Here is a 23,565-nt window from a genome sequence, read left to right on the forward strand (position 1 = left end):
GAGCAGATCTCAGCGTGTATGGGGACCTTTAGTTGGGATGTTATTTCACATTACTATAAGGGTTACTACCTATTCTGGAAATCGATACCAGATTATCTATATTTTTATTAATATTCACTATAAGTAACATTGGAATCACATATAATAGCAGCCAGTAGCAACCCTAATTACTGCTTAAAGATGTATTTAGGCGTTAGAAAAAAACCGGACCGGATTTTTAACACTTTCGTGACATGGGACTGTTTTTTATAACTAACAAGTATGCGTAGACAAAAGCACTTTCATTGCAACTGATTTACTCCATAAATGCATGCCTCAAGTCCCATAGGCCTAAAACTCTAACCCACCTTGTACTGATCCCATAAAAAAATAACAGAGGTCTAGTAATTTCACACCCAAAACGTTTATAGTATTTCCTAATTGCTTACAAAATTGAAACTAGAGGCTAATAGCGTATGCGCACAGTAAGAAAAAGCGGATTGGCCGCACATGCGCAGAACGCTTCTCCGTCCGGGATTACAAGTTCTCGCGATAGATCCATGTTTTATTCCTACGTAATGTGCCGTGCTGCTTATGGCGGCGCTGGTGATTGTGCTGTGAGCTGTTGGGGTGAGTTTATCTGCGTTTTCAGTTTTTGGCTCGGGAATTTTGACTTAACATAATGTATTTTTTACTGACAGACTCTGGTGGTGAGTTCTGTGCTTTGGCGGGTTAAGGATTGTTCTTTATCACCTGGACAATTTCCAGGTTGGCTGGTTGGCACACGAGGCTGAATTCGTCTTCTGCTTTTGCCTTCGTCACGCTGTTACAGTGCTTATAGAAATATTTACCCTTCCAGTAACAAGCGGACGTTTGCCTTATACTCACGCACACTTATTTATTTGTCCTTTTTTTTTAAGCTTCCAGTCCTGTTTACGCGTACCTCTTATCCTTTAGACAAAGACCAAGTTCTCAGATTTTATATCTCAAACAATAGTGATGTTTGTGAAGTCTCAACCAAACCAGCGTCGTTTTATTGACTTCCAGGCGGACAAAGGGCAGCGCAGTGGGGGGACAGGGCGGGGCTTGAGGGCACAGTGACCAATAACAGAGCGGGCGGGGCAGCCTGTCCGCAGCTAAAGGGTTAGTGTGAGACTGACTGGATTGTGATGTGTAATGTTAGGCGCTCTGGGTGTTGTAGTTCTTCTGCACGTCGATTTGAGGTAGAACGGTCCTTCTAAGAACTACAACTCCCAGATTGCATCGCGTTCCCCGGCTGCGAGAATGTGCTTACTGAAATGCAGTGATCTATTTTCCCAGCAGCTGTGTCGCAATACTGGTCGATAAACACCTCTTAGGTGGTATAAGTTCTGCGTTTCATTAAAGGGCCGTACTCCTTGAATCTTATTTATTTGTTGGACGTTTTAGGAAAGTGGTTTAGGAGATTCTGGCAACATGTGTAGCATATTCTGCCTGAATACTTAGCTTCAATTTTTGCTGTCGTTGTTTGAATTTTTAAAGGCGAATGTAACCACCCAAAGAGTTTTTGTTTATGTAAGCTTAGCCTAATTATAAAAATTTTAGCAGTCATTTACACCTTTTTTTCAGTAGTAGCTCCCATCCAACAAAGACTCCAATTCCCACAATGCCTTGCAGGTTCTGTGGTTACCATACTTGTGAAGGAAAATACCAGCAGCATGTAATTGCAAAGTAATTTGCAATTGAAAACCGTTTGTCTTTTGCCTTCTCATATTAACTGACCGCAAAAACAATGGATCACAAATCAGCCCTTCTCCAGTTCCCACAAAGCCTTGCATGCTGCTGGTATTCTCCTTCGCAAGTATGGTAACCACAGAACCTGCAAGGCATTGTGGGAATTTGAGTCTTTGTTGGATGGGAGCTACTACTGAAGAAATGTGTAAATGACAAGCAAGACAGAAACAGCTTTCACACTTGCAAGTTTTGCAAGTTATAAATAACTGAACACTTTAATTTACATTGGAGTAGAATTTTTTTTTTCCATTCCAGAAAACTTGGGTCGAGGTAACCCTGTACCTGGCAACAACGTAACTAAGATTAAGCTAGTCACTTAGTTTCCTGATGGACAGCGGATTTTTGATCTGCTTTGGCCAATTCCATTGTAGCTCCTTCTGTTATCTATGGTATTGGGTTTAAAAAATAATACAGCTAGGATATATACAGAAATGTAAATTTGCATAAGAAGTCACAAAGTTCAAATTTCATTTATGACTCAACAGACCTATCAAATAAAAAAAGTTATTATTTAAAATAGGGCTGTTGCTATCAAGAAATCGTATTTGCAGTTGCTGCACAAATGTACTGTAAATGTATAAAAAGTGTTAAATTTTGGTGTTCGTGTTCATTTAAGGCTAGTATCACACAGGGTTGATTCTTGACCTGCGGATAAACACAGGCCAAGAGTCTGCTTCTTTGCTTGAAAAATCTAATTGCACTTGCTGCACCTGAAGCCATTATGTTGTCTTTGGTGCAGCTACACTATACAGAATTCGTCGCTGGTGCATGCATCTATCTGCAGGCCAAGAATCCGCCCCATATGGCACTAGCTAAAATGAGAGCCATCGGCATAATTTCTTTTGTCATGCTGGCAATTTTAGTTCATGAATCACTGAACATTCTTTGAGTGGAAGGCTCCAGTAAAACCGTGCACTCTTAAAATTTAAAATTAATACTAAAGTAAATGTCTTCAGTGATTAATAGAATTAAATCGGCACCCCTACAAGAAGTAGAGGTGCTAGGAATTGTACAAGAAGCCTATAAGAAACAGTGTGAATTGGCTCCAACAATGTAATCATGTTAATGAAATTGTATTTGTTCTTTGCAGAGCTTGCCTGCTGCACAGAAATATTTACTAAATAGCATCAATTAAGAAGGGTGACATATTACATTACTGGGACCAATTTATATATATATTTTTTTTGTAATTGTGAATTTTACAGACTGGTCTAAAATTATCAGTAATGTAAAGCAGTTGTCTGTTGGGCTGTTTATATTCTCTGCACTGCTGGTTCTGACCTCCTAAACCAGCACAAGCCAGCTGAAGAATATCTGGAGGAGAGCTGAATTCTGCAGTGTTCTGTACAGAAAGGGATAAGGTTTTTAACTTCAAAAGACTTTAAAACCATTAAAAATACTTAGTTTATGTATAGCATAAAGTTGCTTAGAATTATATATATATTATATATTATATGTCTTGTAGCTCAAACATTTTATAAAATAAAAAAAAAAAATATACAAATTCTCATATTAAACCATTCATACAGACCCCATGGTTCTCTTTGGTCTTTTTGACTTGCCATGTACTGTCCTCGTCATTGGCAATTTTGAGTATTCTAGGTCATTCAGCATATTTGTGTGGTATTGCTATTTACCTTGTTTTATAGCCCTCAGTGTTAGATTTTAGTCTAACTGGATGCTAGGGCTCAATTATCCTTGCATTCGGGCAGCAGTGTGGAAGCTAGAATGGCAAATAGAGTAGAGCCTGAAAAGGAAGATATCAAGATATCAGTCGACTTGCTGATCGGGCGAGTTAAAAGATTTTGATGGGGTGCCATTGAAGGCACCTGAGCAAAATCTGCCTTCAGGGCTGAATCGACAGATAGGAGGTAGAAATCCTATTATTTCTACCTCCATATCTGAGGATTCAGCCCTGAATGTCAGTGGAGGGTTGGAACGTGTGTGGCCAACTTTAGGCTGTTTTTTGTTTGCTGGGTTCAGTTCAATCAGAAAGCATTTTTATTTCCACACTTTAAAAGAGCCAATTAGGAATATAAAGACTGTACTGGCTGCTCCATCACCAATCAGATTATTTCCACCCTGCACCATTGATCGCAGAAACCGGTGGGTCATATTTTGACAACTCTTGCTCGGTCCTGGGCAACATGCAGCCCCTAAACTCTTGCCCCTAGCCTTTCTGGCCTTTTCATAAAGTATTTCATGTAATGAAGTGTTATCAGGAAATTAAAAAATAAATTATACAACTTTTTTTTTAGTAGTGGAGGCAGCAGTGCAGGTTTAATGTTTAAATTATTTTTTTTAGTAGACTTAAAGAATATTGATTCAGACTACAAAAGATCCCTTATCTGGTAACATTCATTGTGGATAACAGGTCCCAAAGTGTGGCTATATCTTCTATAATTATTATTATTTTTTTTTTTTCCCTCTCAAAAGCTGAGAATAAGTGTTTCCTAGAATATAACTGCAGCCTTCTAGTTTCTGTCAACTGCAAATTCTACCATTCTGTTTTGACTGATTAGTAAACAAATGTAACATTGTCAAAAGAGGACTGAATATTTAGTTTGCGTATAAAAGACTTTTTATTTAAACTTCAAGCAGATTGTCTCCAGTGATCTGGTAGGGCACTGACACGTACAGCATTTTGATGTTACTTTTAGGTGTAATTGAAATGTTGCTGTCTGTCTGGATTATTCACCTTGATATAGGTCCATTTATGCTTAATTACATTAGCTTTGGGACGTTTAAATTGTTTGCCGGTAAGAACAAGTATGCTTAATATATATATTGTGGGGATTTAGCTGGTAGCCGGTAGCGGATGGAAATCTGGGCTTCACAGATGATAGACAACTCTGGTTTGCAACCAAAATGATCAGGCTCCTGCCTGTGCTTTATTTTCCACAGCATAATGATACAGCTTGACTATGTTCAATCAATCCTTAGATGGATGCGACCCCTAGGATCTCAGTAGTGTCAGTGTATACGCGTTTTGCACGTTTTCAACGCGTGATTAGTATACGGGTATAAATATACGTGTACATAACAAATTTCTTAACCAACAATATTAAATTATATTATATCATATTTTATCATATGTTGACCAATACTGAATGTATAAGTTTTCAACGGCTGTTATTATTTGTACTGCAGATTATTTTTCTGCATAATGTAAATATTAATGTTTGAAAATATTTTAATGCCTTTATTTGGCTATAATGTTTAAAAAATCCCAATAAAAATGATTGAAACTATTTTCCACAGCAAAACAGTAGATATCACAACTTGGTGTTTGCAAGTAAACGGTTCAAGAAAACAGTCTCACCAGACTGTAGTTTCGACAAATGGGATAACCCAAATCCTCACTTCCAATGCCTGGCAGTCCTTTTCTGGAGTCCCAGAATCAGGGGAGCTTGTAATCAGTCCAGCCTGCCCCTCAGTCTCTCTCAGAATCTGACCCCCTGCTGCACACCCAGGCTCACCTTAAATGCTTCAGGTGTTGCCTAATTGGCTCCAGCATTCCCTAATTGGCTCCAGCATTCTCTAGCCACACTAGCCTCTCCTGCCCTGGAGATTTAAAGGAGCCAGTACCTCAGCCTGGGTGCTATATACCTGCCATCCAACAGACACTTCTCACCGAGACAAACCTTTTTGTCACATACCTCCCCCCTCTGTTCGAGCCCATGGGTTCAGACACTGATTACAACCATACAGTAGGACCTTGATAATGCATCTGCATTACCTTGCAACTGGCCTGCTCGGTGTTCCACCGTAAAGTTGAAGTTCTGCAAGGAAAGAAACCACCATGTCACCCTTGCATTCTTCACAATATATATATTATAATAACATATGTACTTTGTTACAAGAAGGATACAACTTCCAGCTCTTACAAATGCTATTATTGCTTAAGTTGGGTAGTTCGGTTAAATCTTTAGCTGACTACCAGTATATGACAGCTAGTGGTGCTCAGGACAAATCTGCAACTGTGGATTCTGGGCAAATTTTTTTTGTCTGGGTGCTGGGCCCTGGACCTTCCTCCACCTTTGCAATACTTTCCTCATCCTTGCCCTCTATGATGATGTACTTCCCTCTATGATTGATGTGCTTAACCCCCACTAACATCTACCCTTCTATGTCAAAAATGGGCATGTCAGGCTCTGGAATATAAGTGATTGCAATTTTTTGGCTAGGTTGGCAATGGGCTGGTTGGGATTGGCCCACTCAAGATGTTTTCTTGAACATAGAAGTGGCGAAATTTTGTACTGTAGTTGTCATCCAAATGACTTTCTGACTGCAACTGCTACAGTTTTAATTTTTGCTAAGTTAATGTTAACAGCTTGTTGCTTAATTTTGTTATCGCCACTTTTGTTGTTTTTTTTTAATTCAAAAGGGTTACCCTGTAAACATTAGTTTTGTTACAAAGGCAGGTATATTATGTGTAGCCCCTTGTACATTATTTGGCCCCTGGGCCAATTGGTTGGAGGACATAGCCATGTATGGCCACCTTCACTAAAGCATTGTAGTACTGCAGCTTGTTCAATTTGATACTTTGGTTGCTGCCTTTCTCTGATACTGCTCCAAGAATGTATTAGTCAATAAATAATATGAATTTTAGGAAGTCAGCAGTATGATGCAATGAAATGTAACAAGTTTGTTTTTAAGATTTATTTTTTTACAAACTAATTTAAAAGTCAGTATATGTAAAACTAAGTTTTGTCAAGGCAAATTGTCTTTCTGAAAACTGGCATTAATGCTACTCGTACAAAGTGTGTGTCTTTTATTGTTAAGGTCCGTGAAAAGGCAGTATTAAGGGATATGAGGTACCAGCATAAAATGTCTTAACGAATTCAGGGCAAGCTTGTGTACCCTAACATGTTTTTAACATGACTTCTGATATAATCACCTCAGATGTATGTGGTGCATTTTTATCTATCCGTTTTGCTCACAGAATGTACTTTACTGAACAGCTGCACACAGGCTTTGAAAGAAATTAATTTGCAACTGCTCTTGTCCGTTTTTATTTTTAAAATACGATCACCTGTAATGAAATCAGTCTTGCTGCTTGACTTATGTGTATGTGTGTTCGAGGTCTGTTGCTAAGGTGTAGTTAAACTTTAACTAAAAGTTTAACGTGTTGATTTCTCCAGAAACAGTACAGGTATAGGACCTGTTATCCAGAATGATCGGGACCAAGGGTGTTCCGGATAAGGGGTCTTTCCGTAATTTGGATTTCCATACCTTAAGTCTACTAAAAATAAAAACATTAAATAAGCCCAAGAGGACTGTTTTGCCCCCAATAAGGATTAATTATATGTTGGGATCAACTACAAGCTACTCTTTTATTATCACAGAGAAAAAGGAAATCAATTTTAAAATTCTAAATTGATTAAAATGGAGTCTATGGGAGAAGGGCTTTCAGTAATTTGGAGCTTTCTGGATAAGGGATCCCGTACCTGTATTACAGTATTTTCCAGATGGTGCTCAGAATGCATGTGTCTAGATCTTAGACTTCTTTGGTAATAAGGTTCCCTTAATGGTCAGTATATTGGACAACCTTAAGGTTAATGTTTCTCATGCTTAAAAGAGGATTTTTTTTGCCTAAAGCCCTCAACTCTTAAAGGCACTTTATTTATTGCTGTGGCTAGAGACGGTAAGCAACAGATGCTGCAGAATATTTGCGGTAGTGGTCTCTCTAACTGTATAATGCTCCTTTGTTTACCTCTTTTGTACATACTTGAGGACTTTAAAAAAGAATTCTGTGATATGGTTGCAAATTCCATTCCTAATAGCATAAAATAATCTTTCAAAGGTACAAGTAAAATAATAAAAACTAAAATAGCTAAATGTGCATTGAAATGCTATTTTCTGATAACCAGGTTTGTAGCAATATTCTTTTCAGACAATTTGGATGGTTTATCAATATTTGCATCTGGCCAATAACACATAGCAAACAAAGGTTCACATTTGCAATGTTAGTAATTACATGTAATTATGACCTAAAGCCTATTGTGTTTTTCAAGAACTGATTATTGGGAAATGTAGAACATGCATGTACTATGCTAATCATAGCTCTTTTTTCCCCTTTTAGTATGAAGTGTAACAGAACAGAAACTACCACCTGAAACTGCTGCTTCAAGTTCAGATCAGTCAAGGAATACCTGCCACAACAGTAACTAACAAGACCAAAGAAGAGAAACTGCGCTGAAGACACAACACTTGATCTGAAACAAGAAGTTTGTGCCTACTCAACAGCTTCACAAAAGCACTTCCCAACGCTGCTATTAGTCTTTGTTTTATCCTTTACGCTGCATTTTGCAACTGCTGAGTGCAGCGTAAGTCATCCCTCTTAGCTTGATAGATCGTTTTCTCTTGCTATCTCTCTTTTAATACTAGCATCTAACAGCCTTGAAGGATTTACTGACGGAGAATTGGAAAATACTACTGAACGTGCAATATCTGAATATCTCGGAAAGGTGGGTTAATGTAACCATGTCCCAAATATGTAACTTTCGTAACAGTTACTCTTAGCGTTTACATATAGAATGATTTGTAGACTAAGTGGTCTTTGTGACCTGTGTGTATTTTGTTGCGGTTTCCTTATTGCCTTTGTTTATATCACCACTTTCTACTACCATGCGACTCACTAAGTAATTTACGGGTTGTTCTTGTGCCAGCACCTAAAAAGGATAAAATCATAAATGTGGGAATTGTTGAAAGATATATGTATTTCTTTCATGTGAAAGCTAGTTTCCTCATTCACTTAACCTTTTACACTTTAACATGTTGCATCACATTATACTTCTAAGGCTAATTCCACAAGATAAATTGCTGCTACCACAGGTGACAGGCATTTTGGAGAGATTAGTCGTGGCATTGTGTCTTCTAAACCCCTATGCAGTGATAACCAATTAAGCTATATATGACCAGGTGGACTGCTCCTTGGTGGGGAGTAGGAGCTGAAAGGCGAGAAATAACACTTTGAAAAGAGCAAAAACGTTTTCTTATTATTTCTTAAACTGTGATAACCATTTTACTTAAGGAGGGTGGCAATATGTTACTTGATTTGTCTGCCTTGCAGGTCATCTCGGTACATACTTCTCGAGTAATGTGTGTCAGTGTGCCCCTTCAAGTTTAACTTTTGTGTGCATTGCTAAGGAGGTAGAGCGAATGGGGACAGGGGTTTTACTGAGCACACATTTGGTCACATGTTAAATTATGGGCTTGGCAAGAAAGCTGGGAACATATAAAATTAAATAACTCCAGTCATGATATCTGGCTGATGATCAGATACATATCTATTGGGCAGGTGTAAAGATCCCATCGGATGAGGACTGTAATGGGCCACTAATTAAGGTAGATCCCCTTTGTAATCCAATCATTGTCTTGGGCCAAATGGCTGGATTAGACCAGGGATCCTCAAACTGCGGGCCCCGAAGGTAATTTACTTGGCCCCCGCTTGTGTCCTCACCCCTGGCTACTACCTGTCTGTCTTATCATGGTTACATGACGCGAGGACGCTTCGCGCGGTTGGGGGGTGTAGTTTGAGGACTATAGTCCGGCCCCCCCCAACAGTCTGAGGGACCATGAACTGGCCCCCTGTTTTAAGTTTGAGAACCTTTGGATTAGACATTCACAATATTGGTCAGATCTGACTAAAATATGCTTGTTTGGCAAGTTTGCCATATGAATGGAAGTGAACACTACAGTAAGGTTGCTTTTTTTTTTTTTTTTTTTTTTTATAATTGCAAGGATTAAAGGAATAGTAACACCAAAAAATGAAAGTGTGTAAAAGTAATTACAATATAATGTACTGTTGCCCTGCATTGCTACAGCTAGTGTGTTTGCCTCAGAAAGGCTACTATAGTTTATATAAGTAAGCTGCTGTGTGCTGGGGACGGCCATTCAAAGGAGAAAAGGCACAGGTTACTTAGCAGATAACAGACAAACCACCATTATATGGGGCTTATCTACTAGTTATCTGCTGTTACCTGTGCCTTTTCTCCTTTTTTCCAGCTTGAATGGCGCCCCCATGGCTACACAGCAGCTTATTTATACAGTAGCTTTTCTGTAGCAAAAACACAATTTTTTTGCAGAGCAACAGCACATTATATTTTAATTACTTTAAAACACTAAGTTGATTCTTCTGAAGACGGGCCAAAATCTTTCAGAGCTGAGTCTTATAGCCTGTGTGTTTCTGGAACTGTTTAATTGAATGCCTTTTTACATGATACCTTTAAAACACTGTATTATGATAATAAATTATACACTGAAAATCACTTTCATAAATAGACATTTTATTCTGCTGAACATTATAGGTAGGGGCAACTGTTTAACAAAGTGTACATTTTTAGGCTGGAATTTAATATAATAAAACTAGTAGTAAAAAACAAACCTAATAAACCAAGCTTCTTTTTATAGACCCACTAAACTGCCTATATTTTTTCCTTTTCATACATGCCTTTCCTTAATTTAAATTGCCTCGTTTATTTAGGTAAATATTGCTGATGTTTTTAGTCTTCAATTTATGGCCACAACCTTTCCATACCTCCGCTCATAGTTCTTCTGAACTGTTTTCAATCCATTTATGATAAGTGAAACTGTGGTTTACTGTCCAAGGAGGACATTTGTTACTGGTAGGGGTGCCACCTTTTCTAGAAGAAAAAATACCAGCCTTCCTATACTTTTTTTTCCCCTCTAATAGTGGCATCATTTGCATCATCATGTGGCAACCATGGTTACTAGCAATATTGGCAGATAAATGTGTTTGCTCATAGCCTACTGACTAGACCAACCATTAGCATTTGAAGTAAATAGGATAAAAAATATAGATCCACTACAATTTATAGTCTAAACATTAAGACCTAAAACAAAAAAAAAGAAACACCCATACATCCCAGCATTTTCAAATCATTATGCTTTAAATTTCATGTAGCAAACCAAAATGATACTTTTTCATTTAGACTTAAGGTGGCCATACACGAGCAGATCCGCTCGCTTGGCAATGTCGCCAAGCGAGCGGATCTTCCCCCGATATCCCCACCTACGGGTGGGCGATATCGGGGACCATTTAGGTAAAAAAAATAATAATCCGATCGTTTGGCCCTGGGGCCAGACCATGGGATTATGTGGGCGGCAATGGGGCAGTCGGATCGGGGACCGCATCAACGAGCCGATGCGGTCCCCGATCCGACCAGATTTTCTAACCTGGCCGATCGAGATCTGGCCAATTTCAGGCCAGATATCGGTCGGCCAGGCCGATCTGCTCTCCCCATACACGGGCCGATTAGCTGCCGAATTGGTCCAAGGGACCGATATCGGCAGCTATAGTTGGCCCGTGTATGGCCACCTTTAGATTAATGCTGTGCACTGTTCATTATACTAATCGGGATAGGACATAATGGATTGCTAAATGCTTTATTTATGCTTGCTCAAACAATTGTGTATAATTTAATTGTCTATCTGCCTGTGTAGTTTGTACATAAAAAGATGGAGCAGCCAGGGTTCATCTAGCTCAGGGAGCTCAAACTCAATTTACCTGGGGGCCGCAGGAGGCAAAGTCAGGATGAGGCTGGGCCGCATAAGGGATTTCACAAAAAATTGGCTTTCAAGGGATAATGCAAGGCACGGTGGGCGGGAGCTGCTGATTGCGGAAATGACGTTATGCCATCATAACAGTTATTATGGGAAGACGTTCTGTGTGCACAATTAGCTCCTTAGCAGCTAATTGTGCACACAGAACGTCTTCCCATAATAACTGTTATGATGGCATAACGTCATTTCCGCAATCAGCAGCTCCCGCCCACCGTGCCTTGCATTATCCCTTGAATCGCAATACAAATCGCGATCCATTCATTGCTTTTGAGAAGGCGTTGGTGCGGGCCACAAAATATTGTACCGAGGGCCGCAAATGGCCCGCGGGCCGCGAGTTTGAGACCCCTGATCTAGCTCCTGTGGCCTATCATATATTTTTTTTTTTTTTTTTATCGCACAAGATCCATTTGTATGTGTGAATTAATTGTGCCTAGGGTTTTTTATGTTGCTATGGTATATATTATGCCTTCATGTTCTCTTTCCACTTCTATGTTTATGCTGCCTTTTTTAGGGCTGTCAACCTGGAGACACAAGTCCTCCGGTGTTTTTTTTTTTTGTTTTTTTTTTTTCTTCCTCCCAGTGGCCCCAAAGCCACAGGCTTCTAAAACTGCAAACTTGAACAATACCTTAACTGACATCAGTGGGGTCAAGCAGATTGCATGGACATATTTTATGTATGCATTTGGGCCTTTGCATAAGCATATCCCTTGAGTGCAACAGCATACCTTTTCAAGATGGCAATGCAGTCTTAAAATCATAACGTATATTAGATAATTGACCAATGACGCTGAAGCCTTGTTTAGCTCTTTTCTGTTGTCATCTTACCTTCTTTGCTCTCCTTTTATTATCGATATGTGCTTAATTTTGGGATTCTGCCAGATACCAAACTGAATCCCAACTTGGCATATGCAAATTAGACTATGGAAGGGATAAAGAGAACCGTGCGCTGAGTGCACGGTTAAAAAATGTTCAACTTCTGTGTTCATTTGACGCAAAGTTACATGATTAAGGATTCGGTTTGGCCAGACAATTGGATTCGCCCAAATTCTGCCGAAAAAGGCAGAATCTTGTCTGAATCCTGGATTTGATGCATCCCTAGTTTATCGTCATGTAATTTTTTCCTCTGCTCTTCTATCTCTGCTTGCTTTCTATACTGCTCAATTAAAGGGGAATGAAGTCCTGCATTTTATTACTCTTGCTATTTATATAAAGTACCCATCAGCAGCCATAGTGACAACTGAAATATATTTCCTGAAACACTTTCCAGGCTTACAGACTACAATTTTCATAACATATCATTATCTTATAGCTGCATGTGTATGTTTCTGATCAGTGCAGCTGTGCATGTTAGTGGGGACAACTAGACTACAGGTATAGATTGCACAAACTAAAATGCAAAGGCATATTTCTATATTTTGGATCACCATACCCTTAGGGCAAGGCAAACTAAGTGGATTCACTGCTTTCCTCCGCAGGACGTGGAGGAAAGTGCATTTACTCTAATGCACACATCCTGTGGCTCTGACAGGACTGGGGTTGGCCTGTGTGGAGCTACACAGAGCGCTTATGGGCATGAAAACGCTAATGTAATTTTTGCGCTGATATCCACTGTGTGGCTCCACACAGGCCAATGCTGGGTAAGTTAATGAAGCTATGAGGTGTAAGAGCAGATGTGCTTTTCTCCATGTCTGTCAGGCTAAAGTTCTTTCCCCTTCCAGAGGTACAGGCCCCCATCAATGGTAGGCCACCTGCATTGTGTGACATGTTGTGCATGCGCATAATGAGCGCTTCGTTATGGACGTTTGTGTAATGTCACGTGCTTAACGAAGAAAAGTTGTGGCACAATTCTCTGCCACAACATGGCTGTCTGCACCAGGAGTTGCCTCCTGGTGCAGGAGGCCTACTGCCGATGGGAGCAGTTTTAAAAGTTTTCTCTGAATGCAGGCTCTATTAGCCCCCTGGGGAAACCATTTTAGGGTGACGGGTGCCCTTTTAAGGGCTCTGGCACACGGAGATTAGTCGCCTCTCTCAAGTCTCGTGACGCCACGTATGCCATCTCACCGGCGATTTACATTTTCGCAGGTGGGATTGCAATTCGGGGAGATTAGTCGCCCGTGACAAATCTCCATTTTTGCGGGCAACTAATCTCCCCGTGTGCTGGAGCCCTGAGTCTGCTTTTTAGAAACAGACATTATCTGTTTAAAATAGACACTTTGTAGGGGCCTTTCTGTAATTCAGAGCATTCTAGATAAAGGGCTTTCAGTTAAGGGATCCCATACCTGTACTTAAAAGGGAGGGGGATGTAAGTTTGCCTCTTTTAGGAAAACATCATTTTCTAGCAATAACTGTATGCAGATCTTTCTTTAGAAGATAGGGCACTAAACATTTACAATGCCACTTTTTTTTTTATCTACTACAGTGATACGAGGGTTTCATTCTCCTTTGTTTTTGCTGCTTTTGTCTTTTTGCTTTCTGTTTTGCTGTTATTCAGCCCTATTCTTCAAATTATAGTTTTTGCCATTCCCCTTTTTATTTTCACCTTCTCTTCCTTCCAGTTCTTCTGTTTCTACGGTGTGGGTGGTGAGGCATCCTATGTTTGTGGAAAGGTAGTCTGGTCTACCATGTAAAGTTATAGGGGGAAAACTCATAGGTGACGATCGTGAAAACTTATCCTTAGGTTTCCAAGAATAATGTTGCCCATCTCAACTAAAGGAACTTCCAATACAGGTATAGGACCCGTTATCCAGAATGCTCGGGACCAAGGGTATTGTGGATAAGGGGTCTTCTTGTAATTTGGATCGCCATACCTTAAATCTACTAAAAAATCAATAAAACATATAAACCCAATAGGATTGTTTTGCATCCAATAAGGATTATTTATATCTTAGTTGGGATAAATTACAAGGTACTGTTTTATTATTGCAGAGAAAAGGGAAATCTGTTTTAAAATTCTAAATTATTTGATTAAATTTTATGGGAGATGGGCTTTTCGTAATTCGGAGCTTTCTGGATAACGGGTTTCCTGATTAGGGATCCCATACCTCTACAAGTAACAGGGCCTGACACTATAGAATTCTGTTAGGAAATGTATTCATCGGTGTATTGTTCGCAGTGTTAATTAATTGGAGAGAGGTTTCTCCAGACTGCAATAACTGTGCTATTTTGTATTGTTTCTAATTTGATGCAACTAGGTAGTGTTTACTATGCATTTCAATAGAAGCAGTGACAGGTGGGGAATAATATTTCAATCACCTGCTTCTTACTGAGTGCACAGTAGCAGTTACAACACAAGTTGTGCTATAGCTCTTGTAAGCAGACTGTTGCTGTATTTTGCAGTGAAAGCGCCTGTCAAGGTAAGCTATATGACAGCTCCCACTGCAGAGAAGTGTTCTCTTTAAACAGCAAAATCTTGAACTTCATGATCATTTCAAGAGAGGATTTATTAAAATATTAAAAAAAAAAATTGAATTATGAGAACTATCTGGTTTCCAAAGTTTTATCTTGTTTAATTGATTAGCTAATTTGTATTGCCTATTTCTGTCCTTTCCACTTGTTTTACTGTCTTTATTCCTTTTATTCATCCTTACATAAAGCTGTATCAAGTTAATGTAGAATTGTATTATATACACAAAAATAGTTTTGGTCCCAACACCCTAGGCTCGGAAACTTGCATCTGCGTTTTTCCCCCCCCAACCCCGAGCCATATGTGAATTGATCGGGTTGTCTTGTTTTGATTTTGTTATATGCAGCATTGTAAAATTAAGTTGAAACAGGAATAGGAATATGGCAAGCACCTGGAAAGAATTTGTTGAATTTTCCATGCCGTCTTCTCCCCCTACTGCATACGTTAGTGCCAACCTGGGCAATGCTTCTTCAGTCGGACTGACTTTATCACCTTATGGCCGATCAGTAAGTTATTTTGCCCTATCAAAACTTTTAATAATCACAGAAAAAAGTTAACAAGCATTAACATTGCATATTCATCTTTCAAAAAGATATTGACCCATTTTATTACATTTTGCTTAGAATTCCAATTGAAAGTGCAAAAGGTACCCTGTTTAATATCTTAAGTAGTGCTCAGGATTTTAGTTTTTTTTTTTTTGTTTTTTTCCCAGCTTTTTTTTTTTTTTTTAATACTTTATTTGCACTAATTGATCACCCCATCTCTAATCTACCATTAATTTGTTTATCCATTTTCACCCTTTAGTACTATTCCATAAACTGTTTAATGGGGTTGTCGACTGGTCCACAGGCTGTAGATGACAGTACAGCCTGGCCCCAGAACATTTCATGATTTATTGCCCAACAGCTTGAAAAAGCTGAAGAGATTGGCTGTAGGTTAATCTTCAGTCATATTTTTTTTTAGACAATTAGATATTCTTTTTAGGGCTGGGAATATAGCCCTTCTACACATACCTTTTGATACAAGCCCTTCACTTGGTCTTGTGTAGAAAAGGTGCATAAACACTGTCTGAATTTTCAAAAACAGAGAACACTAGAAAGTAGGCATGCACTGAATCCATCATTTTTTAATTAAGAGAAATACCAAATCCTGAATTGGGTATATCTAGAGAGAAAGGTGGGCATATGATGATCTTCTCGTACATTATTATTCAACATTTTCGTCACATGCCGAAGAATATAACCTAGTATATGGCTGCCTTGTTATGGTGCATCCATGCAAGGATATTTGATTAAAGTGTAGCTCTGAATTTTACCAGCATTGTCTGTCAGGATTGGAGGGGCTGACTTGCACTTGCCAATAATCATACAATTTTTGGTATGCGTATGGCCTGTTTTTCTTGTGTGAGAGTGGGCTAAGGAAAGTAAATTTTCTCAAGAACCTTTTTTCTTTTCATGTTTGTAAGTGACAACTTAACCCTGAAGACAAAATTGCTCCAAGCAATCGTATATCTTAAAGCAGGCCTAATATTTAAATTTTGTTCTCTTTGCATAATTTTTGCAATAGAATGGTAGACCGTTTTATTTTCTGTCCATTGTTCCCTCTTAATTTTTTTTTGGGAGTGTTTCACCTGAGATGAATTATTTTGTAACACTTTTTTTTTTTTAAACTTACCCCAGTTTTCAGTTTACCTCAAAATTTGTGCAAATCTTCGTTGGAATGTTGCTTTCTGTCTCTGCAGCAGTTTTGAGCAATTTTAGGGAGATTACTGTACTACTCCAGTGTATGCTTGTAATTACGAAGACATTCACGTCTAGCCATACTTCAGGCCCATCAGTAGATTTTTACCCTAAAGCCATACTGTTTTCCAATTTGAGAAGGACAAACTCAAACAAAATGAATTTTCTGTTCCACCCTAACATACTTGCATACAGCAGGTAAGAATTATTTTTAAAGTGCAAATGTCTGTATGGAATGGTAAAGGACATCATTTAAGGCAAAGCTTTCTAAGAAATGTGCTTTTGTAAGACTCTGCTCATTTACCAGGAAGTGGAAACAGCTGCTAAGGGAAGACAATCCTTAAAAGAACAAATAATGGAGAGCCTTCAATAGCTTGTCCCCCTCTAGAGTCAGGCCTTTCCCCTTAAGGGCTCTGGCACACGGGGAGATTAGTCGCCCGCAACAAAACTCCCTGTGCGCGGGCGACTAATCTCCCCAAGTTGCCTTCCCCTGCCATCCCACCGGCGACAATGTAAGTCGCCGGTGGGATGGCACACGCGGCGGCACGATTTTGCGCAAATCGCCGAAAAAGCCTCGCAAGTCTTTTTCGCCGATTTAGAGCCCTAAAACTACACTACTGCACCAGACTGGAACATCTCTCTTGTGATGTTTAGTGTGTTGCTCACTGAACATTTGACAGTGGGGAACAAATGCAGGTTCTAACTGTAAAGTAGTAGTTGCAGGAGACAAAAGACACAGCTCTGTCCATTCATTGGCTGATGTAACCTAGTGTGCATTTACCCCTTGGTTTGTGTGTGAGCACAGTTTCATTAAAATGGGTTTTATGCAACAGCATATGCTACTTTAAAAAGTATATTTTCCATAAAAAGGCTTTATATGAGGAAGTGTTTTACATATGTTCATTGCTGTGCGTCCCAGAGAACACAGCACTTCCTCCATTCCACAATTGTGGTATGTAAGCATTACCTTTCCTGGTAAGGACAGGGATGTCTTGCATCTTCTGAAGTTAAATAAAGTACCATTCCAGACATATGAATGTATTTGACCTGTGTGGTTCCTCATCTCATGCATATTCAGCGATGCACTGTGATTGGCATTTGTCTTACATATGAGTAGCTACATTATTTTTTTTTTTTTTTTTCCCAAAGTGGGTCTGTCAAGGTTGTTTGTTTTGTGGATAAATAAGAATATCCACTCTAGGCCCTTACATTTGTGTGCCATGCTATTGCATGGTAGTTAACTTGTTCACTGCAATTCGCACCTGAGAAAGAACTTGATAACTCTGGTGTCTTGGATGCATTGTTTATAATTCATCACAGGCCATTGGCTGGTGGCCAAAGCAATTTAATTATTGGCTAGTACACTTTTTTTTTTTTTTTTTCCTTCTAGGGATTGTGTGCTCTGGTTATAGCTGTAAGATCATGTTCTGTCAAGAAGGGCAGGAACTATATGCTGTTGGGTCCTTTAAGCTTTATTACTATCTACCTAGTGGAACTAGCCTGCGTGTTTTTAGAAAAAAAAATCTTTATTATAAACCTGTTTCCCCAGAATATATTTTCTCACCTGTACATCTGTGTGCTATGTTATCACAGCTGTATGTGATGGAGAAGCTTTATACTTTGTCATCAGAGTATCCCACTCCAGCTGCTGCTGGCTCTCCCACTTATACTCCTTCCAGTGGGTCAAAAAAACTGAAGAGGACCCCTTTGTATCAAAGATCTGTAAGTCAGGGGTGATTAATATATATATATTTTTTATGCTGGCATGTTAGTGCTTTTACAAGGACTTTGCCTTTTGTAACCATACTAAGCGATGGCAATGTGTTGCAGTGTTTTAGTAATGGCTTTCCTTCAAACATTATCGGTTTGTGTTAAAGTGTTTGGTGCATGTCCTAAGTAACGAAAGTAACTTCTGTACGTGCAGGTCTTGCCTGCATGAAATTGGCAAGAATGCGTTAAGTGCTTTTCTACAAGAATTGTTGGTGGTAAGCTTTTGATACGTGTAACCCATTTTGTTAAATGTTGTCTTACAGAGGGGAAGTTAGTAAAACACATAGGTAGCCATTAATGGTATATAGATTCTGCAGTCAGAATATAAACATAACCGTTCCCACTTATTAGAAGCAATTTAGAATACATTGATGCAGTGTTTTTCACTAATTTTATTCTTTATATGTGCAAAAATCTTTTCTGCACACTTTTAAAAACTGTACACAGTAAGTTGGGTTGATTGGAGGTATTTCGTCACAATTTGTTGCGTGAGCTGGCACACACACAGCTTCTATAAATTAACATGATTATGGGCTTCCATAGTGCATGACTAAAATAAATAAAGCAGGGGAAGGGGTTGGACAGTACCTCTTTCATATGTTTAATGCAGGCATATAACGAAGAATCTCTTCCATTTTTTTTTTTTTTTTTTACCATGTTCTTCACTTTAACATTCTGCGTTTTGTCTGTTTCTTTGTTAGTCCAGTGCTTTATTTTAAATTTCTTTAGTAGCCATTGATCTACTTTTTGTATTTTTTTCCCCCCCCCAGTCAATGAGCACTTACTTTATACAAAATATACAAAGTACCTACATATTTCCCTAGACAGTTACTTAAACTTTTTTTTAATCTTTAATCTAGATGAGCTTTGACCCAAACCTTCTCCACAACAATGGACACAATGGGTACCCTAATGGTACTGCAGCACTGCGTGAAACGGGTGTCATTGAAAAACTGCTGACATCCTATGGATTTATTCAGTGTTCAGAGCGCCAGGCTAGACTTTTCTTCCACTGCTCACAGTACAATGGAAACTTACAGGAACTTAAAGTAGGAGGTAAGAAAATTAGTAGTAGGTTTTTTTTTTTTTTTTTTTTTTTAAGCTTAATGTTTTTAATTTACTGTGGTTTCCCAACACCCAGTGTTTAAAGAATAGTGTGTGCAAATCTACTGTGGGGGACAACTGCCTTATATCGTCCCTCTGCCTATACTGTACCTCTGCTTAAAGGACATGTAAAGCCTACATTTGCCTACAATGTATATCAGTTGGGCACGTCTCCCCCACCCGAATGGCATTATTTGTACTGCAGATATCCCCTCCGCTTGCCAGCACCATCACATTTTCCTAAAGCAAATAGCAGCTTTCACCCGGTGGCCATTTTTCCTCTGATGCCTAATCAGTAACATTTAAATCTGCAAACAGCATACGCGCACACACACACAGACCCTTATTCAGCATACATTAAATCAAGAATACAGGCTCACACAGGCAGAACTGCCTTTGATAAAAAAAAGTTCTGCTTTGTTTGAGCGCTGTAATGGTAAAGCTGAGCTCAGAAGAAAAAAACTGAAGCAGACAGCTAGAGCTGAGGTTCTATGGGAACCAGCAATGCCTTCTCTTCACTGGCTGCTAGACTGGGGGGCATGTTTAGTAATCTGAGCTTAGAACAACTGAGCATGCCTACAAGCCAACAGCCAAAGCAAATTCCTGAGGGAGGGGGCTGAGTGGGTTACAGGAGGAGAAGGAAATCTAAGTGATTAAGTAGATGCTAAAGCCTTACTATTAACCTCTGGACAACCAGTGTGGCAGGTATTTAAAGATTTCAAAGAGGCTGTTCACGGATTACATTTTTGTGTGTGGGGTTTACATGTCCTTTAAGGAATGAAGCGCTTCAAAAGTGGTAGTTCAACTTAGAATTGGCATTTCTATGTTTGCATCATTCCAAAAGTTAAGTAATAAAAAATAAAGGTGATCAGTACAAATCTATATTCAAAATCATTTAGGTTGTTTACCATGTTGTCCTGATTCTGGCAACCATACAAAGGTAGTAAAAGAATTTAATGACAAAATAAGATTTAGGCATTGAATGAGAATACTGCTGTACCATAGGCTGCAAACTCCTGTGGCAGGAACTCGTATGAATGTTGTGTAACCTATAAATCACCACGTAATGTACTTACGTTCTATAAATAAAGGATACTAACCTACTAAAGGTTCATTCTAAGGTGTACAGGTTTATTCTGTGTTGTAGATGTCTCAATATGGAGAAAGATCAAAAGTAACACTGCCTTCTGCTAACGCAAGCTCAAAATATTACTCCATCCACTCATTCTGGACAGCACTAATTGCAGTATTTATCTGCTGTGTAAAGGTGCCTTTTATCCCTGTTCATTGGCTTTAACCTAACTCTGCATTTTCTGCAAATAAAATTGTGATGTTGCAGTAATGAATGTCGAACATTTCGCAAGGTAATTTTTTTTTTTTTTTTTATACTGTAGACCTAATTATTAAAAATCTGGTATGTTTTAATTGCAGATGACGTAGAATTTGAAGTTTCCGCGGACAGGCGCACTGGTAAACCAATTGCTGTGAAACTCGTAAAAATAAAAACTGAAATATTGCCAGAGGAGAGAATAAATGGCCAGGTAAGCTCTTGTGTGTTAACATTTGCCTGAGGACAATATATAAGAATAAATAGAATAAAAAACACAACAGTATAAAACAAATTAAGTATATACAGTGATTAATAGCCATGTGGTTAAGACAGCGTAGGAAGGAAGTCCCTGCCCCATAGAGCATACACTTGTTTGGTTAACAAGAAAATAAATAAATCTTATTAAAATGATAATGCCTTGCTAGCTCATTGCTGAATTCGTATGAATAAGCTTTATGTAGCACCAACAAAATTTTCAGTGCTTTAAAGATATTTACATATCTCCTAAATTAGCTTGAAGGAACAGTTCAATGTAAAAATGAAACTGGGTAAAATGGATAGACTGCACAAAATAAAAAATGATGACAATATAGTTATTTAATAAAAAATGTAATCTATAAATGCTGGTCTGGGCAGATGTCATAACAGCCAGAACTCCCTGCTTTCAGCTCTCTATCCTCTTAGTCAGTGACTTGAGGTGGGGGCCACATGGGACATAACTGTTCAGTTAGTTTGTTTGCATTTGGATCAGACCTGCATGCTCACAAACAGATTTGTTATGTCCCATATGCCCCCCACTCAAGTCACTGATTGGTTACTGACTGCTAACAGCTTAGAGAGCTGAAAGCAGGAAGTAAAGTTCTGGCCGTTAGATTAGACAACTGCTCACTCCAGCCTTATAGATTACATTTTTGCCTAACTATATTAGCAATATTTTTGATTTTGCTCAGTCTATCCAATTTACCCAGTTTTGTTTTTACACTGAACTTTTCCTTTAACTAGAGGAAATGTTGATAAAAAGAAATTCATTTACTAGGTATAAATAAAGGATTTATGCAAGAAGGCATAATTTAATGTGGCAAAATTTCCAACTGCACGTTATTGTTCATACACGTGTAACAGCGATAGCTTGTGTATTCCTGTATTGAGACAGAGTGTTTGTTTGTCTTTCATTTTTTTGCCAGCTCTAGGCCTTAGGATAGTTTAACCATGATTTTACGTGTTTGTAAGAAATCAAAGTTTTATAGTACTTTTGACCCCCCCCCCCCCCCCCCAAAGGCCTGTGTAGATGCCAATGTTTACAAGTCTCTCTTGTGGGACATCTGCCCAACATTTTGTTTTATCTAGGCAACTGTTCTCTAACCTATGTTATGTTCCTCCTTAGGTTGTGTGTGCTGTGCCTCATAACTTAGAAACCAAGTCTCCAGCTGCTCCAGGCCAGAGTCCATCTGGAAGTGTGTGTTATGAACGAAATGGGGTAAGTTATTGTGTGCCCACATTCTGTGGTGTGACCCTATTAGGTTTTTCAACAAGGGATTTTTTTCATTACACCCTAGTAGTAAAAATTCTGTGAAAACTTGTATTGTTTGACCCCAAATACACAACAGTACATTTTATGTAAGCATCACCTGGCACAATTAGTGACACATTGCCTGGTGTGCTAGTGGCGCTGGGAATTTGAGCAGCTTCCTGTGTCAGGAAAATCTCCTAAAATAGCCTGCAGAATAACATACCTTTTCTCCCTGCATGAAGATATATTTTGTCTCTATTACATGCAGCTGAACTGCAGCTCTTTGACTTGCTTTCTGAGAAGTCCTCTCTCCGACTGAAGACCTCACTGGTGCCACCGTCCGTTCTTATTGTCTCTGCTCCAATTAGTCAGGCAGTAGGCGCATCTTTGAGCTCATCCTAGAGCAGTAACCCCCAGCCAGAAGCTTGTGAGCAACATGTTGCTCATGAACGCCTTGGATGTTACTCTCAGTGCCCCAAACCAGGAAGTTCTTCTTGAATTCCTGACTTGGTGGCAAGTTTTGGTTGAATAAAAACAAGATTTACTAGCAAATAAAGCCCCCTGTAAGCTGATAGTGTGCATAGGGGCTATCTAATAGCCCATCTTAACCCTTATTTGGCACCTCCATTAACTTTTATGGTGCTTGTGTTGCTCTCTTTACGTTTGACTCTGGCTCACGAGTAAGAATTTGGGGACCCCTGTCCTAGAGAGAGAGTTTGTGCTCAGAAAGCTAAAAGGGGCAGAGCTTCATACTAGACAAGGGAGTAAGTAAACACAGCTATTCAGCTGCTTGTCATAGTGAAACAAAGAAAAAAGTCTGGATTTTGGTAGAAAGATTAAAAAAAAATATATAAACTTCTGTTCTGAATAGCCACTACAAGGACAGCATGACTAGGGGCACTCCTGATGAGCATTTGGCAAGTGTGGTGATATCGATATTCTTCCAAATCATTTGCCTTGTACAGTAAATACTTAGTAAACAATAACATAAAAAAATTAAAGTAACTTAAAATGTATAGATACCCTGCACTGCTGAACTTGTGTTTGCTTCAGAAAGCTACTATAGTCAGGGCCGGCAAGGCACCAGGAAAAAACCTAATTCTAAGAATTTCTGTTGGGAATCTGTTACTTTAAAGGAGACATTTAATATAAAGGTCATATTCAGTTACAATATTCATCCTCCCTCAAAATGTGAAATGATGTAGAAAGAAAGATGTTTTGAAAGCATTTTACCTCCTAAAACTGCCATTATATGAGAGCTGCAGAGACAACCTATCAAGTCTGAAGCTAGAGCAAAATGAAACATGGGAGTGTCCTTCAGTCTCCCACAGGAACTGGTCACAGCACTGACAGGCTTTACTCAGCAGCA

At 39.0% G+C, this 23,565-nt stretch overlaps 1 protein-coding gene across 6 annotated transcripts in view; it reads left to right on the forward strand.

The window, feature by feature from the left end:
* The first annotated feature begins 501 nt into the window (after positions 1-501).
* The window catches only part of csde1 (cold shock domain containing E1), a 45,098-nt gene continuing 22,034 nt past the window's right edge, over positions 502-23,565 (forward strand). For 4 of the 6 annotated variants that reach the window (XM_012963798.3, XM_018091305.2, XM_031896054.1 and 1 more), the window contains exons 1-6: positions 502-609; positions 7,838-8,222; positions 18,076-18,204; positions 19,113-19,308; positions 20,788-20,897; positions 22,071-22,163. In XM_012963798.3, coding sequence (XP_012819252.1) covers positions 18,085-18,204; positions 19,113-19,308; positions 20,788-20,897; positions 22,071-22,163 — 519 coding nt within the window. In that variant the 5' untranslated portion in view covers positions 502-609; positions 7,838-8,222; positions 18,076-18,084. 6 annotated transcript variants of the gene reach the window in all.

Source organism: Xenopus tropicalis, chromosome 2, assembly GCF_000004195.4.
Source record: "Xenopus tropicalis strain Nigerian chromosome 2, UCB_Xtro_10.0, whole genome shotgun sequence".
In the NCBI taxonomy this organism is placed as follows: Eukaryota; Metazoa; Chordata; class Amphibia; order Anura; family Pipidae; genus Xenopus; species Xenopus tropicalis.